This window comes from Daucus carota, chromosome 8 (assembly GCF_001625215.2).
Source record: "Daucus carota subsp. sativus chromosome 8, DH1 v3.0, whole genome shotgun sequence".
Taxonomy (NCBI): Eukaryota; Viridiplantae; Streptophyta; class Magnoliopsida; order Apiales; family Apiaceae; genus Daucus; species Daucus carota.
Window position 1 is genome coordinate 18,995,360 of NC_030388.2, and position 18,278 is coordinate 19,013,637.

The following is an 18,278-nucleotide window of genomic DNA, read 5'->3' on the forward strand; positions in this document are numbered from 1 at the left end:
TTCCTTAAAATTTTAGCAACAATATACTATTGTAAAAGTCACATTTCAAAACTAGGACAAGTTCACACACCTACTACAAAGTAAACGACCCTATTAAAAATATACTACCCAACACACACATATATATACACACACATACACACATATATATTACAACATATACCTCTCCTGGTCGGTATTTAGGCCGAATAGAGGAGGTTTTGACATTAAGGAAAAACCGACCATGGCATCACTCTAGGGCAGGTTTGGTGCTGAGCATAACGAAGAAAAGAGGGGACCTGGAAAATCGACCAAGGGACCCTTCTCCTATTCAGCTTTCATGCTGAGCAGGAGAAAACTCGAGCAAAGAGAAAAATTGAGAAAAATACGCAAAGAACGAATCAATATATTCTTCTTTGGGAACTCAAGGAAAATAAATAAAAGTATTTGAAAGACAAGAAAACTTCTACCAGAATTCTAAAAGTTTTCTGAAATTCTAAAAGTTTTCTGAAATTGAGGAGCAGATGATAAAATGGCTAATTATAAACCTAATAAGATTGTATAGAATGGGTGGTTTTCAAAAATCATTACCTCATAATAAAACTAACTCTTATATGGGAAGATAAAATTTGGTCTCCAAAAAAAACCTAAACATAATAAAAAATTGCCTCTAGATAGCACCATAAATACACTTTACCCCTTATCTCACAACTACGTTTTGAGATAAGTCTAGCATGAGACACGATATAAACCTAATCGATCGAGGAGCCATAACTAATTAATTACACCATAGTATTTGTGTTGTAACTAATATATATCGACAAAATATATAATATATATATATATGTTATGAATAAAGGGAATAATATCGGAATATCAATTATTGTTCGATATATCATATAAGTAGAATAATATAGGAATTCCGGTGAAGAGAAATCATCTGTGATGTAAACTTGATGGAAGAAATGCAAAAACGAAAAGTGAACGTGAGATTCGATTCTAAGAAAGCTGAGCTGTGTACCTTGTCAAATAATTTTAAACTTGATAAATGAGCATGTAGGAATTTAAACCGAGCTGTCTACCTTATCAAATATATGATAATAATGCTTAAATTTTAAGGTGATATAGAAATGGCTCAACATGAACTTTTGCTACAATAATCATTATTCAATATTGATAACTCCCTGGGTGGAGAACATATTAAGCAGCAGTAAACAATACTCGCAAACAATCTTAAAATGCCAGGAGGAGAAGTTGATTGTTTTAAATGTTTCATTTAATAATCGCAAGTTGCGAGCTGACATTACTTATCAAAATTGCATTGCAGATGTTAATTAGAATGAACATATGATTATCAACCCTTAAGACACACACATATAATTAAATAGAAGTCCCATCAGAGAAGCCCCTGCTGCAAGTACTATAAATAGGCAACAAACACATTGCAAACATCACAGCAAGATTTCTTCGAAAATCTCTCTCGTTCTTCCTCACAAGATATCTTTTATCATTCTGCAAGTAACCATGGTTGTCTTATCTCAATCCGTCGCACACATTAACCTCCCTACCATCAACTCATTCGATAGCAACTTCACTCAGATTCCGGTGGTTGATCTTTCGAACCCCGATGCACAAATTCACATTGTCAATGCCTGTCGAGAGGTTGGGTTCTTTAAGGTGGTGAACCATGGAGTTCCAATGGAAATGGTCACTAGCCTTGAAACTCAAGCTATGAGTTTCTTCAAGCTGCCTCAGCAGCACAAAGACAAAGCGGCTCCTTTCGGGTACGGAAACAAGTGCATTGGCCAACGAGGCGATACTGGCTGGGTTGAGTACCTTCTTCTCGGTACTAATACCGGACTCATTGCACAAGACTCCCCTGCCATTTTCCCTCATGACTTCTGGTATCATCAACTTCCTCTTCTTTTTGTTTACCAGTTTGTAATATCAAATAAATAAATATCACCAAACAAGGTGTTGGTGCGGTGGTTGAGCTCTGGTACTCCTTGCAGGAAGTCAGGAGTTCAACTCCCGAGTGTTACTCAATCAGCAAAAAAATAAGAAAATATAAATATCTATCTTTAAATATGCATCTTTTGTGTTTAACAGGCTTATGATAAGGAAATATTTGGCGGCCTTAGAAAAGTTGACCTGTGAAGTACTGGAGAAGATGGCTGATGGTTTGAACATTGAGCCGAGAACTGTGTTGAGCAGGTTGGTGAGTGCTGAAAAGAGTGACTCTTACTTCAGGATAAACCACTACCCGGCCAGTGATCAAACTAAGCTCGGGTTCGGAGAACACACCGACCCACAAATCATATCAGTCATAAGATCAAACAACGTTTCAGGCCTGGAAATTGCACTGAAAGATGGGACTTGGGTGCAAGTTCCACCTGATCCCACCTCTTTCTTCATCACTGTTGATGACTGTCTACAGGTAGTGTAAGATACACAATATTAAATTCTTAACAAATTTTTATTACTCCCTCCGTCCCTTGCATTTTATTTGAACCACTTTCCATTTTTGGATGTCCCAAAAAGAATGAACTTACTATTTATAGCATCCCAAAAAGAACGAACTTTCTATTTATAGCATCTATTTGTAGCATCTTTTCAAGATTATTACAATCACACATTCATAAACCACGCTCATTTAATATCCACTAAATCTCTTTATATGATTGAAAATGAGTCAAGCATTCATTTCTTAAAAACCGCGCAGTAACTCTCTTGCTGTGGTAAAAAGTTAAAGAATCGAAATATATGTATGTTGCAGGTGCTGACTAATGGGAGGTTCAAAAGTGTGAAGCATAGAGTGATCACAGAGAGTCTGAAAGAGAGGATATCAATGATCCACTTTGGAGGGCCACCTCCCAATGAAAAGATTGCACCAATAGCTTCACTTATGGAAGAAGGGGAGGAGAGCCTGTACAGAGAGTTCACATGGGATGATTATAAGAAGGCTGCCTTCAATACTAAGTTAGCTTGCAACAGGATCAGCTTCTTTGAGAAATGTCCTGCTTAGTTAGCCTCAAGTCAACCCCACAATTCCTTTTTAAGGAAAGGTGCATGTCTGTTTTTCTTCGAGAGTCTTTCTGTTTCTTGCTTTTGGAAGTTTGTAATATAGGTTGCAGCTCTACCTTTGTTTCGAGTTGTGCTTTCAGATAATGGATCGTACCTTGTGTTTTTCTTTAATCTGTTGTTGCAATGTTTAGTGATAATGTTTCGGTTTCGCGCTTTATTGTTCTTGTTGCAATGTTTAGTGATAATTTTTCCGTTTCACACTGATCCGGTTGGAGTAGAGCTTACATATAATTTACGATTTTAAATATCGATCAACTTTTTACCAATATTTATTGTCAACCTCGAATTTTAATTAAGATAAAAAAAATTCGTGTCCAGTGAGACATTCAAAAACATGAAATAACAGCATAACGGAAGGCATATAAGAAAAGGAACAAATTTGAAGTCTTCACACCCATCTTTTACCGAGTGACCTACAAGCTAATAATGTATTGGTAAATTCAAGAAATTGACTCGAAAAGAACATATGTTTTAGTTTTACAGTTCTAAATTCCGAATTTTACCGATATTTGTTGTCAGCCTCAATTTTTGAACCAAGGTAAAAGAAGATTTATTATGCCCAGTGTGACATTCAACACATGAAATAACAGCACAACAGAAGGCTTATAACAGGTACGAATTGAAGTTTTCACATCCGTTCATAAATTTATCGCAAAACATGAAATTACAGTATAACTAAAGACGCTTATAACAGGTACGAATTAAAGTCTTCACATCCGTTCACAAATCTGTCCCGTTCACAAATCTGTCGGATAACTCAAGAGTTAAGAATTTATCTTTTTCGTCTCAGGTCCTAGATTCGACAATGTCTCACAATTTTGCTAAAATATAATGTTCCTGGTAAATATTTTTGTAACATGTATGACCTGTATGTGCATGCATTTTATGTTATTTCTTAATTATAGTTCTGCTGCAAAATAATCGGAATATACGTATAATTATGCAATCTCGGAAAATCTATATTGATTTCTTATTCTTATGTATGATACAGTACAATATATAATGTTGGGTACATGTCTTTTATTTTCGCTGTAAAACTGGATACTTAACATTAGTAATATCAACAATAAATTTCACACAATTCGACAGGTCCCCAACAGCAAAATATTTGTCGGATCATCACAGCCAAAATCAACCTTTTTCCTGTGTTTTGTTGTAACAACCTTAGACCTCATGATCACATATTACTCGACCCATTGCAATGTTATCATGTTTATATAGATAGTTTGTTCGAAACTTTTAAGCGTTGTCACATGCAACCCCGTCTGAATTCTGCTGCCAAGCGGTTATTATGTTGTTAACTCCTATTTATTACATGAATCCTACACAAAAGACAATGCCTCACCGGAGATCGCGTGGATTTTCATGTGCCAAACTTTCAAGTGGGCCCGCCTTTAACTCGCCAATCTTACGTCTCTATGTTTACACTTTTGCCCATACGGTATAATACATGTGTAATACTTTCATTTTCTTTTTCTTTCTTTTAATCTGGTTTAAGGTATTTTCATTTTCCGTCCTTGAATATCCGATTTTTTTAGCACATATTTAAAAGTGCTTTGATTGCTTATTTCAAATAGGTCGAAAATTAAATGTGACAATTGTTAGGAAGCTCTAATTGATTAGGTAAAAAAATGGGTTAGATTCCGGTTGTTTCTTCGATTTCTTAATGAGTTCGAGTTTAAATAACAAAAGTATTTTAATATTTTTCAAGTCGAACTGAATTGTTATTAAACTCGACCCAGTAAGATACATATATTTAAATAATTATCAAAATAAATATATATATATATATATTTTCAAAAAATATCCACGCATCCTGTAACATAAGCTACTCCATATGTATAAAGAGCCGTGCTAGGTGCACAAAATTGTGTATGCTACATAATGACATGACAATTGATGAGGTGGGTTTAATTAAGATTGTCGATGTAAATAAAAAACTCATTCCAATTAAAACTTATGTCATTTTTTGTACCCAAACATTTTTCATGTATAAATATCAAGAGAATTTGGTGAATTTCATGTTTTGACAAGTCAAACATAGGAGTAACTAAATCCGATATAGTATCGGGGACGTGGACAGTGTATGACACACCATGACGCCATTAATACTTCAATGGATCCATTTCGTTAGACCAATGCACTGAGATATATAGATATCGACACACGTAAATACACATGGCCATGTCACCAGCTTAGTAGTTACATGTAATTGTATTGACCATCCAACTTGAGAAACTCAGCTAGCTACTGTATCAATCAGCATATAATGGTCACTCGCCCACAATTACACTGTATAGATGAACTCAACACCGATGGATACTGTAGGCAGTTTTGACACTCAACAGATACTCATTGTATCGAGACACCAGGTGGACAGCTTTGGCTAAAAGTAGTCTAAAAGTTACCTAACATTAAATCTTCTATACGATGCTTTGATAATTGACACTAGTGCCGGGGCGCCTATGTTTTAGATTCACAAACTAGTTAATTAGCTCCCGATATCTGCTACCCTGCATTTTCGGCGGCTAAATTGATTAGCTAAATTAAAATTTTCAGAACTTAGTGTAAAATTTAGGGGATGTTTGGGTGAGCTTAAAATAAGTGTTTCTTGCTTAAAATAAATAAGTGGAGTAAATATTAGAAGCAAGATAAGACTTATAAGTGATTAAAGTGTTTGGGAAATAAGTAGAAGTCCTGAAACAAAAGCTGGCATTCCTAACTTTTTATAAGTGCTTCTTGACTTATTACACAAACGGTACGAATAAGTGCTCTTAACTTATAATCCAGAAGCTGAGCTTATAAGTTCTAACCAAACACCCACTTATTAAATGTGTAAATATTGTTTGCGTGAGATTTGATATATAGGTTGACTATAATTTAAAAAATAGTATCACATTAATATTTTAAATTATTACAAAATTAAATATATGTTTCAATATAATAATAAATAACGTATAATCTTCCTGACAGGTTTGTTACACAAATGTAAATGTTCGAGAAATATAGCCATCAATAGGAGGTTGAATATAATTATAGAAGTACAGAGTACGGTTAGAGTGTATATTTTCAAGAAATTATCTATATATTTTATTTTTAATATGTCAACTCATTTTTAAACTCATTTTTCAACTAAGTGTTTTTCATAATTGAAATTGTTCTAACTGCTTTAATTAAAATTAAATAAAGAATATTGTAAATAAAAATTACATATATCCAATTACGCGCTCTTCTTTTCCAGAAATTATGCCAACCCATTATATTTTCGAGTCCTAGAGATCTTAAAAATTTTGTCATCATCTATTGTCATAATAAAATATTATATTTTATCTCTAGTAATTTAAAATAACAATAATATGAAAATTTTAAAATATAGTAAATACTGATTTTGCAAATTATATATAATCAGTATTTTATATTATTTTAACTAACGATATTAGCAAAAACGGTCGGATCGGAGACGTTCTCCGCTTACATCATGCAAGCAATTAATTGGATTAATATTCGTATTTGAACAACCTTTGCTGGTCCGGTTCAATGTACACTTTGATTATGGGTGTCGTTATCAGATACTTTTAATAGATAGAAATTTATAATTTTATAATTCTCTGATGGCAGTTGTGGACTTTTGTCCTCAAAACTCAAATGGGTATAATCTTATTTTGTTAACAGTGTTTTTGTTAAGGCACAGCATGCTCGAGATGTGCGGGAGGTTATATTGAACCTGACCAGAGGGTACGAAATCTGGATATCATTTTCTATGTCATTTTAGGTGAATATTGCTATAAAACTAGTATGTTTGAGCCGTTAATTTTAATTATTTAAAAATATTAGTATAATAATTACTTTCATATAATTTGAGTCATCTATAAGGAATGATATAAATTATAAAAATAAGTTCGATTACTCGTATCTATGACTTCCCAAATATCAGAAGCTTGTTAATTTCAGGTTTTATATTATTGATTTTAATTTAGTTTTTCCAAAAATCAAACACGAGAAATAAGTTTACATGCATTAAACTTAAGAAAATTGCATGATCCGAAAATAAATAAAAATATTTCAAAAATAGCAGGGGTAGAGAAAATATAAAAAGAAAATAGAGAGAACAATAATTGGTCAGCTTATTATTGGTGGCAAACCAGACCAGATATGGCATTTAAATTGGGACCAACTCAGCTTGCAGGCTCACAAGATATCGCGCCATCATCTCTAATATTCTTCTTCTTCTATTCCTCACAGTTGGTCCCTTTCCTCTAAAATCCTTGTGTTGGGTGTTGAAAAAGCAAAGAACAGTGAGAACCTCAGTGGAGCTCAGAGAGATGGTGCACCAATTATATGTGCCTTGATGTCGACATAGATTTTGCTGTTCAAACTTAAGATTCATTCTCTCTGTGGTCCACTTCTCAACCATTGGTTTGTTACGTTTATGGAAAAGCATGAGAAGAGATGAGTATGTTGTTCTAGAATGTTTAAGATGAATTCCAGCTAAAGGTTGGTAAAATTCTACTAGTAGATATATTAAAGTTGATTGTGAACAACTATTATATAACACTATAGATCACAAATTATTAGTACTAATTAATTAACTTCAATGGAAAAAAATTCATACTGCTGCACACTAACATTGAATTACTTGGAAACATAATTTTGTATCCAATTATATGTCCAGCACTACTCTAGTTTAATGTTATAGTTCACCAATAGGCAGCAATCCTACTCTCATTTATTATAGTTCACCAGTGGGCAGCAATATTACAGATTACATTGATTCCTGCTTATATATATGGATCTTGAGTAATACATTACATGGAATAGGATGCTCAGCGGGTGTTTATTTTTACGAACGGGTGTTTATTGTTGCGTTGAGCACCCCTACGCGACGTTAGAGTAAGATTCCATTGAAAGTTTTATAGATAATTTTTTTTAATAATGTTGATATAGTAGATCACCAATGGGCTCTAATTTAATATAGTTCATCAATGGCAGCGATATGACATTATTTTGGAGTCGATCTTAGAATTGAATTCTAAATTGGATGATAGAAAAATATTTACAATTTTTTATTTTTTCACTCAGTCCATTTCAACTATTTAAATTATAGTTACCCATTAATGTTTATGCTTATCTGAATTTCGAGTACATCATATAGAAGGGTCTTAGTCTCATGTGGATTTTAAGTACATCACATAGAAGAGTCTAATTCTGGTACGTACGAATATTACACTATATTATTTTATATACAAATATCATAAAAATATATCAAAATATTAAAAGCATATTATCAACATTTTTTCCTTAAATTATCTGAATCCTGAATTTTATGTGCATGCAAAGGATTAAAGTATTTTTGAAAATTACCTGTTCTAGAATTTCTCCCATTTTTTTCGCTAAACACACGCTCCTAACTTCTGGAGTGTAGCAACCGTCTGTTTTAACTTTTAACTGCATGAAATAGGATGTTTAACGAGTGTTTAATTATTGTTGCGTCTAGTGCCCCTCTGGACTCTGGCGAAGAAAAGCAAGATTCCAACGAAAATTTTGTGGATAAAAATCTGAATAATGTCGATATAGTGTTTATAAAATAAAATGAGACTTGCAAGCCGTCAATGGAAACCCATGAGGGTTGACATTTTTGTACCCCATCTCCACGGTGTTAGGTAAGCTTGTTCTCAATTTCGGTGCTAGCCAGGCGAATGGGAGGAAAAACAGTATAGATTCGACCTTTTAGTAATACAGGGAGGAAAAAAAGAAAAACGAAACCGGAAGTTTATTTGTCGGGCAATTAAGTTGTACCTGTTCTTATTAGACAAAGAAATAAATAATTAAAATAAATAAACAAGTATGAGAGCACAAAAATCTGATCACTCTCTCAAACAAGATTAAATACTTTGGGGACGTGGATGAGCTTAAAATAAGTGTTTATTGCTTAAAATAAATAAGTGGAGTAGAAATTTGAAACAAGATAAAATTTATAAATGATTAAAGTGTTTGAGAAATAGGTAGAAGCTCTGAAACAAAAGCTAGCATTCCTAGTTTTTTTACAAGTGCTTGTTGATTTTTTACACAAACGGTATGAATAAGCGCTTCTAACTTATAAAACCGAGAAGTCCAGCTTAAAAGTGGCTCCCAAACACCCACTTTATCTCTGACCAGAAATACAAATATAACTTATATAGATATCATATAGTTTTTGAGCCAAAAAATTGAAATCACAGAGAAACACTAGAAAATTCCTCCCAAAGAACCTGGCCCCAAGTAGTATAAATTGACATCAAAGCATACTAAACTAACACCACCTCACACCCTTAGCAAAAAAAATTATCTTTATAAAACCTTCTCCATACATACAAATCTAAGAGCCATGGTTGTCTTATCACAGCCAGTAGAACATGTCAACTTCCCTGCCATCAAGTCATGCAATGGCAACTCTACCCATATTCCAGTTAATGTTGATCTCTCCAATCCTGATGCTAAAACTCAAATAGTCAACGCATGTCAAGAGTTCGGCTTCTTCAAAGTCATAAACCATGGGGTTCCGATGGAAATAGTCACCAAATTAGAAGCTCAAGCCCTCAGTTTCTTCAAGCAGCCTCAGAACCACAAAAACAAAGCAGCTCCGTTCGGTTATGGAAACAAGAACATTGGCCGCAAAGGCGATACTGGTTGGGTTGAATACCTTCTTTTCGGCACTGATACTCAACTCATTTCACAGAACTCCCTCACCATTCTCCCCAATGATTTCTGGTACCACACAATTCCATCTTTTACTATGCTCTCATATAATTTCTTCTGTGAACTTAGCGCCTGTTTGTTTAAATGAAGCAGTCTTCTAACTTCTGTTTTTCTTGGCTCGTTTGTATAAATAAACAGAAACTCTTTTAAAAAGTTGAGAATTAAGCTTTTTTGTCCGAATTTCTACTTTTTTTGAAAAAAACTTTTTTAACTTATTTTAATTTGCATTTCTAATTCACTTTTTTTATTTTAGGCAAGAAGTCACTTTTTTGAGATTTGCCCAAACAGTCTTAATTTAATATTTTTGAAATGTCGTTTATTTATGTTCGACAGGGCTATGGTGAACAAATACCTGTCAGCGGTAAAAAATCTGGCTTGTGAAATATTGAAACTAATGGCTGAGGAACTGAACCTCCAGCCAAAAAATGTGCTGAGCAGGTTGCTCAGCGACAAAAAAAGTGATTCATTTTTCCGGATAAATCACTACCCGGCCAGTGACCGAAATGAGCTCGGTTTCGGAGAACACACGGACCCGCAAATAATATCAGTCATAAGATCCAACAACGCTTCAGGCCTGGAAATTGCTCTGAAAGATGGCACTTGGACTCAAGTTCCGGCTGATCCCAGCTCTTTCTTTATCACTGTTGATGACTGCCTACAGGTACTTAAAAATTTATAAACCACCGCTCTGTTATGCTGGAATAGAAGTTTTGACTTTTTAGAAAACGCAATAATTTATGAGTAAATATAAAAAATAGATATATTCTGTGTCACCTGTCAATTTCTAAGAAATGGCTCTTATTATTCCATGTACATATTATTGACATATAGTCATATTCCCTTTTGGTGAAAGATTATTCTCCCCTGTGCATATAATTGCTGCACGTAAAATTTTCTTTTGAGGAGTGATATTTATTCCCTCGTTCTCATTCATTTTTATATATGATCTCCCGCGAGAGAGACAATAGCTCAACCACTGCACCAATTTTTGTGGCCAGATATCCGTCATTTCACCTACAGTACTATACCATTTTATTCATTAAATATTAATCAATTTCATCCCTTCACCCACTTTTTCTCATTAAATTATAAATTTTGTTAACCTCCGTGACACATCTCATGCATATACAACTCTATGAGATGGAGGAGGTACCATTTCTTTCTATGTCTACAGTGTTAAAAAGTCAACGATTTGAGATGTAAAGTCGGTGTCAAAGCTGAATACATTTGTGTATAAAAATGTTGCAGGTAATGACTAATGGGAGGTTCAGAAGTGTGAAGCATAGAGTCATAACAGAGAGTCTGAAAGAAAGACTGTCGATGATATACTTTGGAGGGCCACCATTAAGTGAAAAGATTGCACCATCAACTTCACTCATGCAAGGAGAAGAAAGTTTGTATAAAGAGTTCACATGGGGTGAATATAAAAAAGCCGCGTTCAATACCAAGTTAGCTTTTAACAGGATTAGCTTTTTTGAAAAATCTCCTTCTTGATTCCATCAAGTCAACCCACCAACTAACACTACACTTGGTAGCTATATAAAATTATTGTGTTTTTTCTATTTGCTGTTTTTATTGACTGATCTTTTTTGCATTAGAATTTTATGCTTGGTACCGTTCATGTTGGGAAAAAAGATTAAAAAGGAAAGTTTAATCAGGTCAAAAATTTCAAGATTACTCTTTATTCTTGAACTAGCTAGTGTAGTGTCTTTTATCTATTTATCCGCTTTTGTGTCGAATACGATGTTCGCTGTAAAGCCATTTTCAAAATGTTGATACGGTCTTAGCTAACTTGAAGTCTTTTTCATAGTTATTGCTAATCTGAAGTTTACAAGCTGTATATATTTCATGATTAAGATCACATCAATTTCAAGATGATTGCTTGTTGAAAATAAAATCAAAACGATTACTCTTTTACGTTAATTTGAAGATTTGCATATATTTCTGTATCTAATGGTAAAGACTTGAATTTACAAACAAATAATAAAAAATATCATATCTTATGACCTGTTTGAGAACTTGGATTTTATTTAAATTCTGAATTTGATCAAATAACTGTTTAGGAATTTGGATTTAATTTGAAATCCACGCTTTCGCATATTAATATAAATTTGAGAATTTGAAATGACAACTCAAATCCTGTCATTTGAAATCCATCATTTCAAATGAAATCCATGTTTTCAAAAAGCCTGATTTACTCTTCGTCTACATCAGTTTTTAAACAATACGTGGAGAGCTCGTGTGTATGGGCATATCACAGAGGTGTTACGTGTGTGCTCCCGTCTGTTTGCGAGATTCACACATCAATACGCACATCCAAGTTTCGTCATGCAAGCAATTGACTATTCTTGTAGTTTGAACAATCTATGAATCTCTGGTTACCTGGTCCACGTACTCAAACGAACACTTTGATTATGCATGTCTTTATCAGTTGCTTTTAATCGGGATATGCCATATTCAGTAGTTATTGGGGAATCTCGTTGTGAAAATGATAACATTTATCAGCACACATTTATATTCCACTCTTATCTTAAGTTTGAATATTTTTGTTAAGGCTCGATGGACCTCTAACTTAATAGGCTAGTTTACCAAGGCTCATCGACTCATATATATATCCTGCTGATTACTTGCTGTTAAGGTTGATCTCTAAAATTGTCAACCTTGCGTGCAACCTTCTTCGGCCCATAAAATATGACATGCTAGGCCCAACCTTCCTCGGTCCGTAAAGTATAACATGCTAGGCCCACGACATGATCATGCTCAGGCTAACAGGTCAAAGGATTCTGTTGTCTCCACGTGAGAATGCTTGTCCAAAGCAAAGTGGACATTAGATATGGAAACTTTGTTGTCATCTAGGAAGGGAACCCATATTAGACAAGGTTGAATTTTGATATCATTCAGCTCAATGATCATTTAGACAGCTTGTTTAGATTCCAGTTTCAAGTGTGTGTTCAGCTGAGGTAATTTCATTCACAATGGAGCTACTTGCCCTTCTTTGTTCCAGTAGTGACTAGTGAGATTATACATTATGACCAAGAAAAATGTAATAATCTATCATATTGACAGAAATAAAAGTTTGCAAGTTAACAACTGATCATAGAAAAGTAAATTTAACTAGAATCGACTAATTAGTTCTGTTATTGAGAATATAAAATTGGTTATAGCTACTACTGTATTAATTTCTGCAGTATTTAATCAAAGATGAAAAAATTAGTGGAATGATGATTTTAAAGTATCTCTGGAAAAGGATGGGACTGACCTGGTGCCTACGATTCTATCCTGGAAAAAAGATTTGTTTGTTGCGCATTCTAATCGACATAGAGAACCAAACAAAACGTAAACTTTTGTTCTTTCTCCACAATTAAATCTTATTAGTACATTTATTTATTTGTGCACTACTTGTAAAATATATATGCATACGTAAGTGTGTGTAGAAAGAACCAGGCAGACCAAAGAGATGTTAGTTAGTTATGGATTCCACGTTAAAAAGTAGTTACTTTTCTTCTCAACCAGTAAATTCAGAAAAAGATCACGTTGAGCACGATTGGATAGCCCAAGTGGTGGGTTTTAGAAGGCATATAAGCCTAAATTTTCATAAAAGAAAAAGATCATATTATTTAAAGATACAAAATATATATTCTTCAGGTATGTATTCTAATTTTTGAACAATAGGACCATGTAACAACTACTAGTTTGCTAAATCTCTAGCCTGCAAAAAGATGAAGCCATGACTAAGATGTTCCTGATTGGTGGCTTGTCGAGCCTCTGAGTTTTGCTTGCTGAGAATCATGAAATCGAGCAGCAGATTGTGGCGAAAGTGAAACAGAACTTGGAGCTTCTGAGAAATAAGAGAACTGGCTCATCGATCATAATCCCACATCAACTCTTGTCGCTAAAACATAAACTGCTGGAACCTCCCTAGAGCAAACAATATCAAGCTAACTAGCATACCTTTATTTACTTCTAAATGTATCTCCTCATGAAAATTTGTAATGCCAGCATTTGTACAAACATTGAGTATATCAAGCTACGATAGTCCATCTTCGGCACCTGTTACATTGTATGTAAACAGAGGGAAAAGTTGAAATACACAGAAATTGAAACAATAAGCTTTTATGTACCCTTCTTACATTAAATATCTTTCATACTACATGACGTGCACAACTATTTTCGTATAGAAGCAATGTCATTGATGGTCTCTACATGAATAGACTCTGTTATATTTATATTAACTATTGATAGATGAAAAAGAAATGACTATGAATTTACCAGATGATCAGCAGATGAACTGAGCGAAATGGTTGCTGTTGATGTGGCTGATGATAATCCAACATTATACGCCATAGTTAGATCAGGTTCGTAGAGACCATAGTTTCTCTCAGACGCTGGTCCAGGCTTCATGTCCTCATTAAACAGAGCAAACAGATAGACATCGAGTTTCAGTTTAGGCTTTAAAGGAGTCCCTTCATTTTTCATCTGTCTTCTCAACAAATTTCGATTGTAGATTGCTGCATTTGTTGCGGTTGCTCCAACCTCATTAGGATCGCCTTGCGATGGCCAACCTGTCTCTGAAACTTTAACTTCAATCCCTCCAAATCCGAGTCTGGCCATAGCATAAACAACTGAATCAACTTGAGCATATAACATATTGTCATACTTCAGCTTTGTGTGAGGATCAACCATTCCGTCGTTTGGGTTAAAAAGCACATAGTTCAAAGGTATACCACTAGGATCGTCCTTATATGCAAAATAAGGGTATGCATTAATCCAAAAGGGGGATTTAGTATTTGACAAGAAGTGTAGAAATTGTGTCATGATCTCGTTGAGCTCAGGCTGGAAACATCCAGCTGATGGCGGGAATGAATTAGCAAGAACAGCTAGAGAAGAAGGGGTGGACACTTGTATAAACTGATCTAGCCCAAGGTCTACTAAAGCTTTATGAATGCTTATTATTGCCGGCACCAGCTTGTCAATTAGGGTTACATCGTCTCCTGTGAAGACCTCATTCCCGACTGCAATTCCAGTGATCTTAGTGTCTGGAACATACGGCTTAATGCGGTGTGTTACCCACTGAAGGGCTTGCTGCTGATCCATTATAGTAGCGAGCATGTCATTTTCGATTGTCACAATAAGAGAAACCCCTGAATTGGCAAATGCTGTCAAAACTTGTGGATCTGTGTCGTAGATTCTTGCTTTTGTGATCTTGAGAGATCTCAAAAGTTGCAGAACTATCTGTGGCTGTGGTAAATTGTTGCCAATTTGGCCATAATTTATGCCTAGGGATTCTACTTGTCGCACAAAGTGGAAGCCTGCCCAAAAAATAGAAATCATGAATTTGTCAAACAGTACATTAAAACAAAACCTCCAGATATCGCTAGAGACTCAGGTATTGAAGTTGATTACAGTAAAACAACATACCTGTAAAAGACATAATGATGATTGCGAAACTAAAGTGAAACATGGCAATTATTCCGCTAGAAAAAACTGCCATGATTTATGCGTGCCTGTGATACAGAGAGGGCGAGAAGAAGAGCGTAGGGAAAACAAAGACAGAAAATGCAGAGAGTATATATGTTTGTGCATTGCATGTTCAGCATAGAAATGTAATGCAACATAATAGTATAATAAGGTCCTCCTAGATCAACATCATTTGGCTTTTCTTGTCATCTTTTCATGTTCTCCCTTTGGTTTCTTTCTCATCAGTACTGGATGGTCTTTCTTACCAGCTGGCCAGGAGCCTTTCCAACGAGGCTAGAGCTTTATATCTTATCTATACTAACATGGCATACCCCAACACGCACTAATTTCTTCATTTCAAAGCAACTAGTCGTTTCTCACCTCACAGTATACACCGAGCCAAAAGCTTAAACAGAAATCAAACTTAAAATCAGTCTGGAGACTAAAAGAAACTCACTAGCATACAACCAGATTGCCAAAATTTGATGTATTGTTCAAAAATTTTAGTGATTGGTTCGATCCATTCTGGCATTCGTGATTCTCATTTTAACTTAGCTAGCTCTAGAGCAAGACCCTACAGTACAAACCTACATGTATCACTCTGCATTTTCTTACTGCAAAGATGCAGAACATATGAGTTCGATTTTCAAATTCCAATAGTCCATATATCATGCAAATTTCTATTTTTTGATATTTCAAGAATTATATTTTGGACATGCTGGCCACGCAACACCCGTTAACTCCGTGTTAGCATGATATTGTTCGCTCTAGGCTGTGGCCAATATTTATATTTCTGATGTGGAACTTTGGTCGACAACCACTCAACAATCCCGAACCCCCTTTGTCAAGAGGAATTTCAACACAAGCCTTCCAAAACCTCTGATCACAATTCTGGAGAGCTGCATTATTATGATATTGTTTGTTCTGGCCGTGACCAAACCCTCACAAATTTGTTTTCGGGTTTCTCCCAAAAGACTCATACTATGGAGTGTTTTCGCTCAGACAATTTAATTTTATTTTTTGAACGTGGGACTTAGGTACAGAATGTGGTTCTTTCTCCTGAAACTTTAACTGATGTATGAAACACTGAAAGCAAAAATGTTTACCAAGTAGTTCATAGAATATGTTGAAGGATAACATTTGCAAATAGAAAAGGTCAAAAAAGTATGCATGTATTACAACATCAATTAAGGAAAAGAGATGAGATGATGATAGTGGTGAAAAGCGATTAATAACATAATCACAGTATTAGTGTTGAGGATTACATTCACCGTCATTTCTATTAAAGAATGTTAATTGTACTGCTCCATATTAGACAACTTTAGATGCGTAGGAATTAACAAGAGAAACATAGGTAGTGGGATGATTGTGTGCTAATTATATAATCAACAAGACAACACTTTTAGCAAGTAGACAAAACTATAGGTGTCACTTAAGACTAATGTATTCAAGGAATATTGGAAGATGTTGTAGATGTATATCAGGAGCTCACCCATCCTTGCACCTCCTATTGCGTTCGAAATACAGAGAATACAAGGTCTTATTGCATTCGAAATACGGAGAATACGAGGACGATTTGATAGTCCGATGGTAAGGGGTTATCCTCTATTAATCCAAGATTTTGACGGGGTTTTCCTAATTATATTCCTTATCAGAGTTATTTATTAGTATTATATGAAAAAACGAGAATCAAGCTTAATTATTAGTTTAGCGAATTATAAAACAAGGATTAATGGGTGATTAATCACGATTAATTATCCGACTTCTAAAACAATGTTTATGTTGCTAATGGTTGTTGGAGTACTATATGCATATATGAAAGACTAAGTTTAGTTTCTTCTATTGCAAATTGAAGTGACATAATATAAAAAAGACTAAAGATAAAGTGATATGAAAAAGGATGATGAAAAGAGATTAAGATATTTTCAAAGAAACAATGAGGAAAATTGTGATGAGGTCACTCTCCACAAGTAACTTAATCCAGATTGCATATATGACATGGTAACAACAAGATCAGGTTGTGTACAATGCAATCTCGTATTGGACAAGCTCTATGCACGTTTGAATATTTCTCCAATGCTCTAGCTCTTGCAAGTAGACCTTAATTAACCTCTAATCTTATCTGTAATCTGATCACAAGTTCTAAATGACGCTGGCGATGAGTTAGCTTTGCACTGAACAACTAGTTCCTCTTGTATATAACTATGAGACTGTTTGGATTAGTTTAAAATAAGTGCTTCTTGTTTAAAGTAAAAAAAGTGTAGTAGAAATTAGAAGTTAGTTAATATTTATAAGTGATTAAAGTTTTTGGGAAAAAAGTAGAAGTCGTGAAACAAAATTCAGAATTGTTCGCTTTTTATAAGTGCTTCTCGATTTTTTACGCAAACGGTACAAATAAGTGCTTTTAACTTATAACTCTAGAAGCCGGGTTTAAAAACTCCACCCAAACACCCACCGTATAATGTACGTCTCAGCTGAATTTTACTTTAACATAGTGCTGCAGGACTTTAGACATAGGACCAAAGTCAAAGGAGAAATGTAGTGTAATATTATCCATAAGTAAAAAATTTATTTGATTTATTTAATAAAAATACATATGTGTAGTCTGTAGATGTCTGTATATAGTCATGAATGGACGAGTTGGGCATTTTATAAAAATCTGGGTTGTCCAAGGAGACTCTGGTTCTGATGGTTTGTGATGCCCAATAGGCAATGTCATGACATAGTTAACAGATTCGTAGTTAGATGCTTAATGGTGGTTTTTCTAGTATCTGATTATATGATTGATCGCGGCATCTACAGCTTCCAAAAGCGAGAGATGTAGACTATGGTGGCTCAGTTCTGTTAAAACGAAGTAGAACAAGGATTGTAACTGATGTTGATGGTCAGTACTATTTGTTACCACTACCTGAACACATCTTCCTGTTGAACCAATTAACAGCATGCCCAGTAAACATGCATTGTATAAAGACATGCTTTGGCTTCTGATATGATTGATTTGAGTAAAAGCTGTTCAAATGACG

At 34.6% G+C, this 18,278-nt stretch overlaps 3 protein-coding genes across 3 annotated transcripts; 2 read left to right on the forward strand and 1 right to left on the reverse strand.

Moving 5' to 3' along the window:
* The first annotated feature begins 1,453 nt into the window (after nt 1–1,453).
* Nucleotides 1,454–3,220, forward strand: LOC108199016 (gibberellin 2-beta-dioxygenase). Its single transcript, XM_017366782.1, has 3 exons — nt 1,454–1,883; nt 2,089–2,416; nt 2,756–3,220. The coding sequence occupies exons 1-3, from the start codon at nt 1,504–1,506 to the stop codon at nt 3,002–3,004; spliced, it is 957 nt and encodes a 318-aa protein (XP_017222271.1). The 5' UTR covers nt 1,454–1,503; the 3' UTR covers nt 3,005–3,220.
* A 6,112-nt stretch (nt 3,221–9,332) lies between these two features.
* On the forward strand, nt 9,333–11,360 carry LOC108197819 (gibberellin 2-beta-dioxygenase). The gene is made up of 3 exons (XM_017365526.2): nt 9,333–9,810; nt 10,132–10,459; nt 11,047–11,360. The coding sequence occupies exons 1-3, from the start codon at nt 9,428–9,430 to the stop codon at nt 11,290–11,292; spliced, it is 957 nt and encodes a 318-aa protein (XP_017221015.1). The 5' UTR covers nt 9,333–9,427; the 3' UTR covers nt 11,293–11,360.
* Nucleotides 11,361–13,387: 2,027 nt separating this feature from the next.
* Nucleotides 13,388–15,536, reverse strand: LOC108197525 (glucan endo-1,3-beta-glucosidase 14). Its single transcript, XM_064083301.1, has 4 exons — nt 15,217–15,536; nt 14,068–15,107; nt 13,751–13,848; nt 13,388–13,638 (listed from the first exon to the last, which is right to left on the reverse strand). Exons 1-3 carry the CDS (start codon nt 15,287–15,289, stop codon nt 13,762–13,764), a joined length of 1,200 nt encoding a protein of 399 aa, XP_063939371.1. The 5' UTR covers nt 15,290–15,536; the 3' UTR covers nt 13,388–13,638; nt 13,751–13,761.
* Between the last annotated feature and the right edge of the window lie 2,742 nt (nt 15,537–18,278).

Bases quoted from the DNA above. Each gene is read 5' to 3' on its own strand.
- LOC108199016 (XM_017366782.1), top strand. From the start codon at position 1,504: ATGGTTGTCTTATCTCAATCCGTCGCACACATTAACCTCCCTACCATC. The intron at 1,884-2,088 runs GTATCATCAACT...TGTGTTTAACAG, and splicing joins ATTTTCCCTCATGACTTCTG to GCTTATGATAAGGAAATATT. The intron at 2,417-2,755 runs GTAGTGTAAGAT...TGTATGTTGCAG, and splicing joins CTGTTGATGACTGTCTACAG to GTGCTGACTAATGGGAGGTT.
- LOC108197525 (XM_064083301.1), bottom strand. From the start codon at position 15,289: ATGGCAGTTTTTTCTAGCGGAATAATTGCCATGTTTCACTTTAGTTTC. The intron at 15,108-15,216 runs GTATGTTGTTTT...TTTTTTGGGCAG, and splicing joins CATCATTATGTCTTTTACAG to GCTTCCACTTTGTGCGACAA. The intron at 13,849-14,067 runs GTAAATTCATAG...ACAATGTAACAG, and splicing joins GTTCATCTGCTGATCATCTG to GTGCCGAAGATGGACTATCG.
- LOC108197819 (XM_017365526.2), top strand. From the start codon at position 9,428: ATGGTTGTCTTATCACAGCCAGTAGAACATGTCAACTTCCCTGCCATC. The intron at 9,811-10,131 runs GTACCACACAAT...TATGTTCGACAG, and splicing joins ATTCTCCCCAATGATTTCTG to GGCTATGGTGAACAAATACC. The intron at 10,460-11,046 runs GTACTTAAAAAT...AAAATGTTGCAG, and splicing joins CTGTTGATGACTGCCTACAG to GTAATGACTAATGGGAGGTT.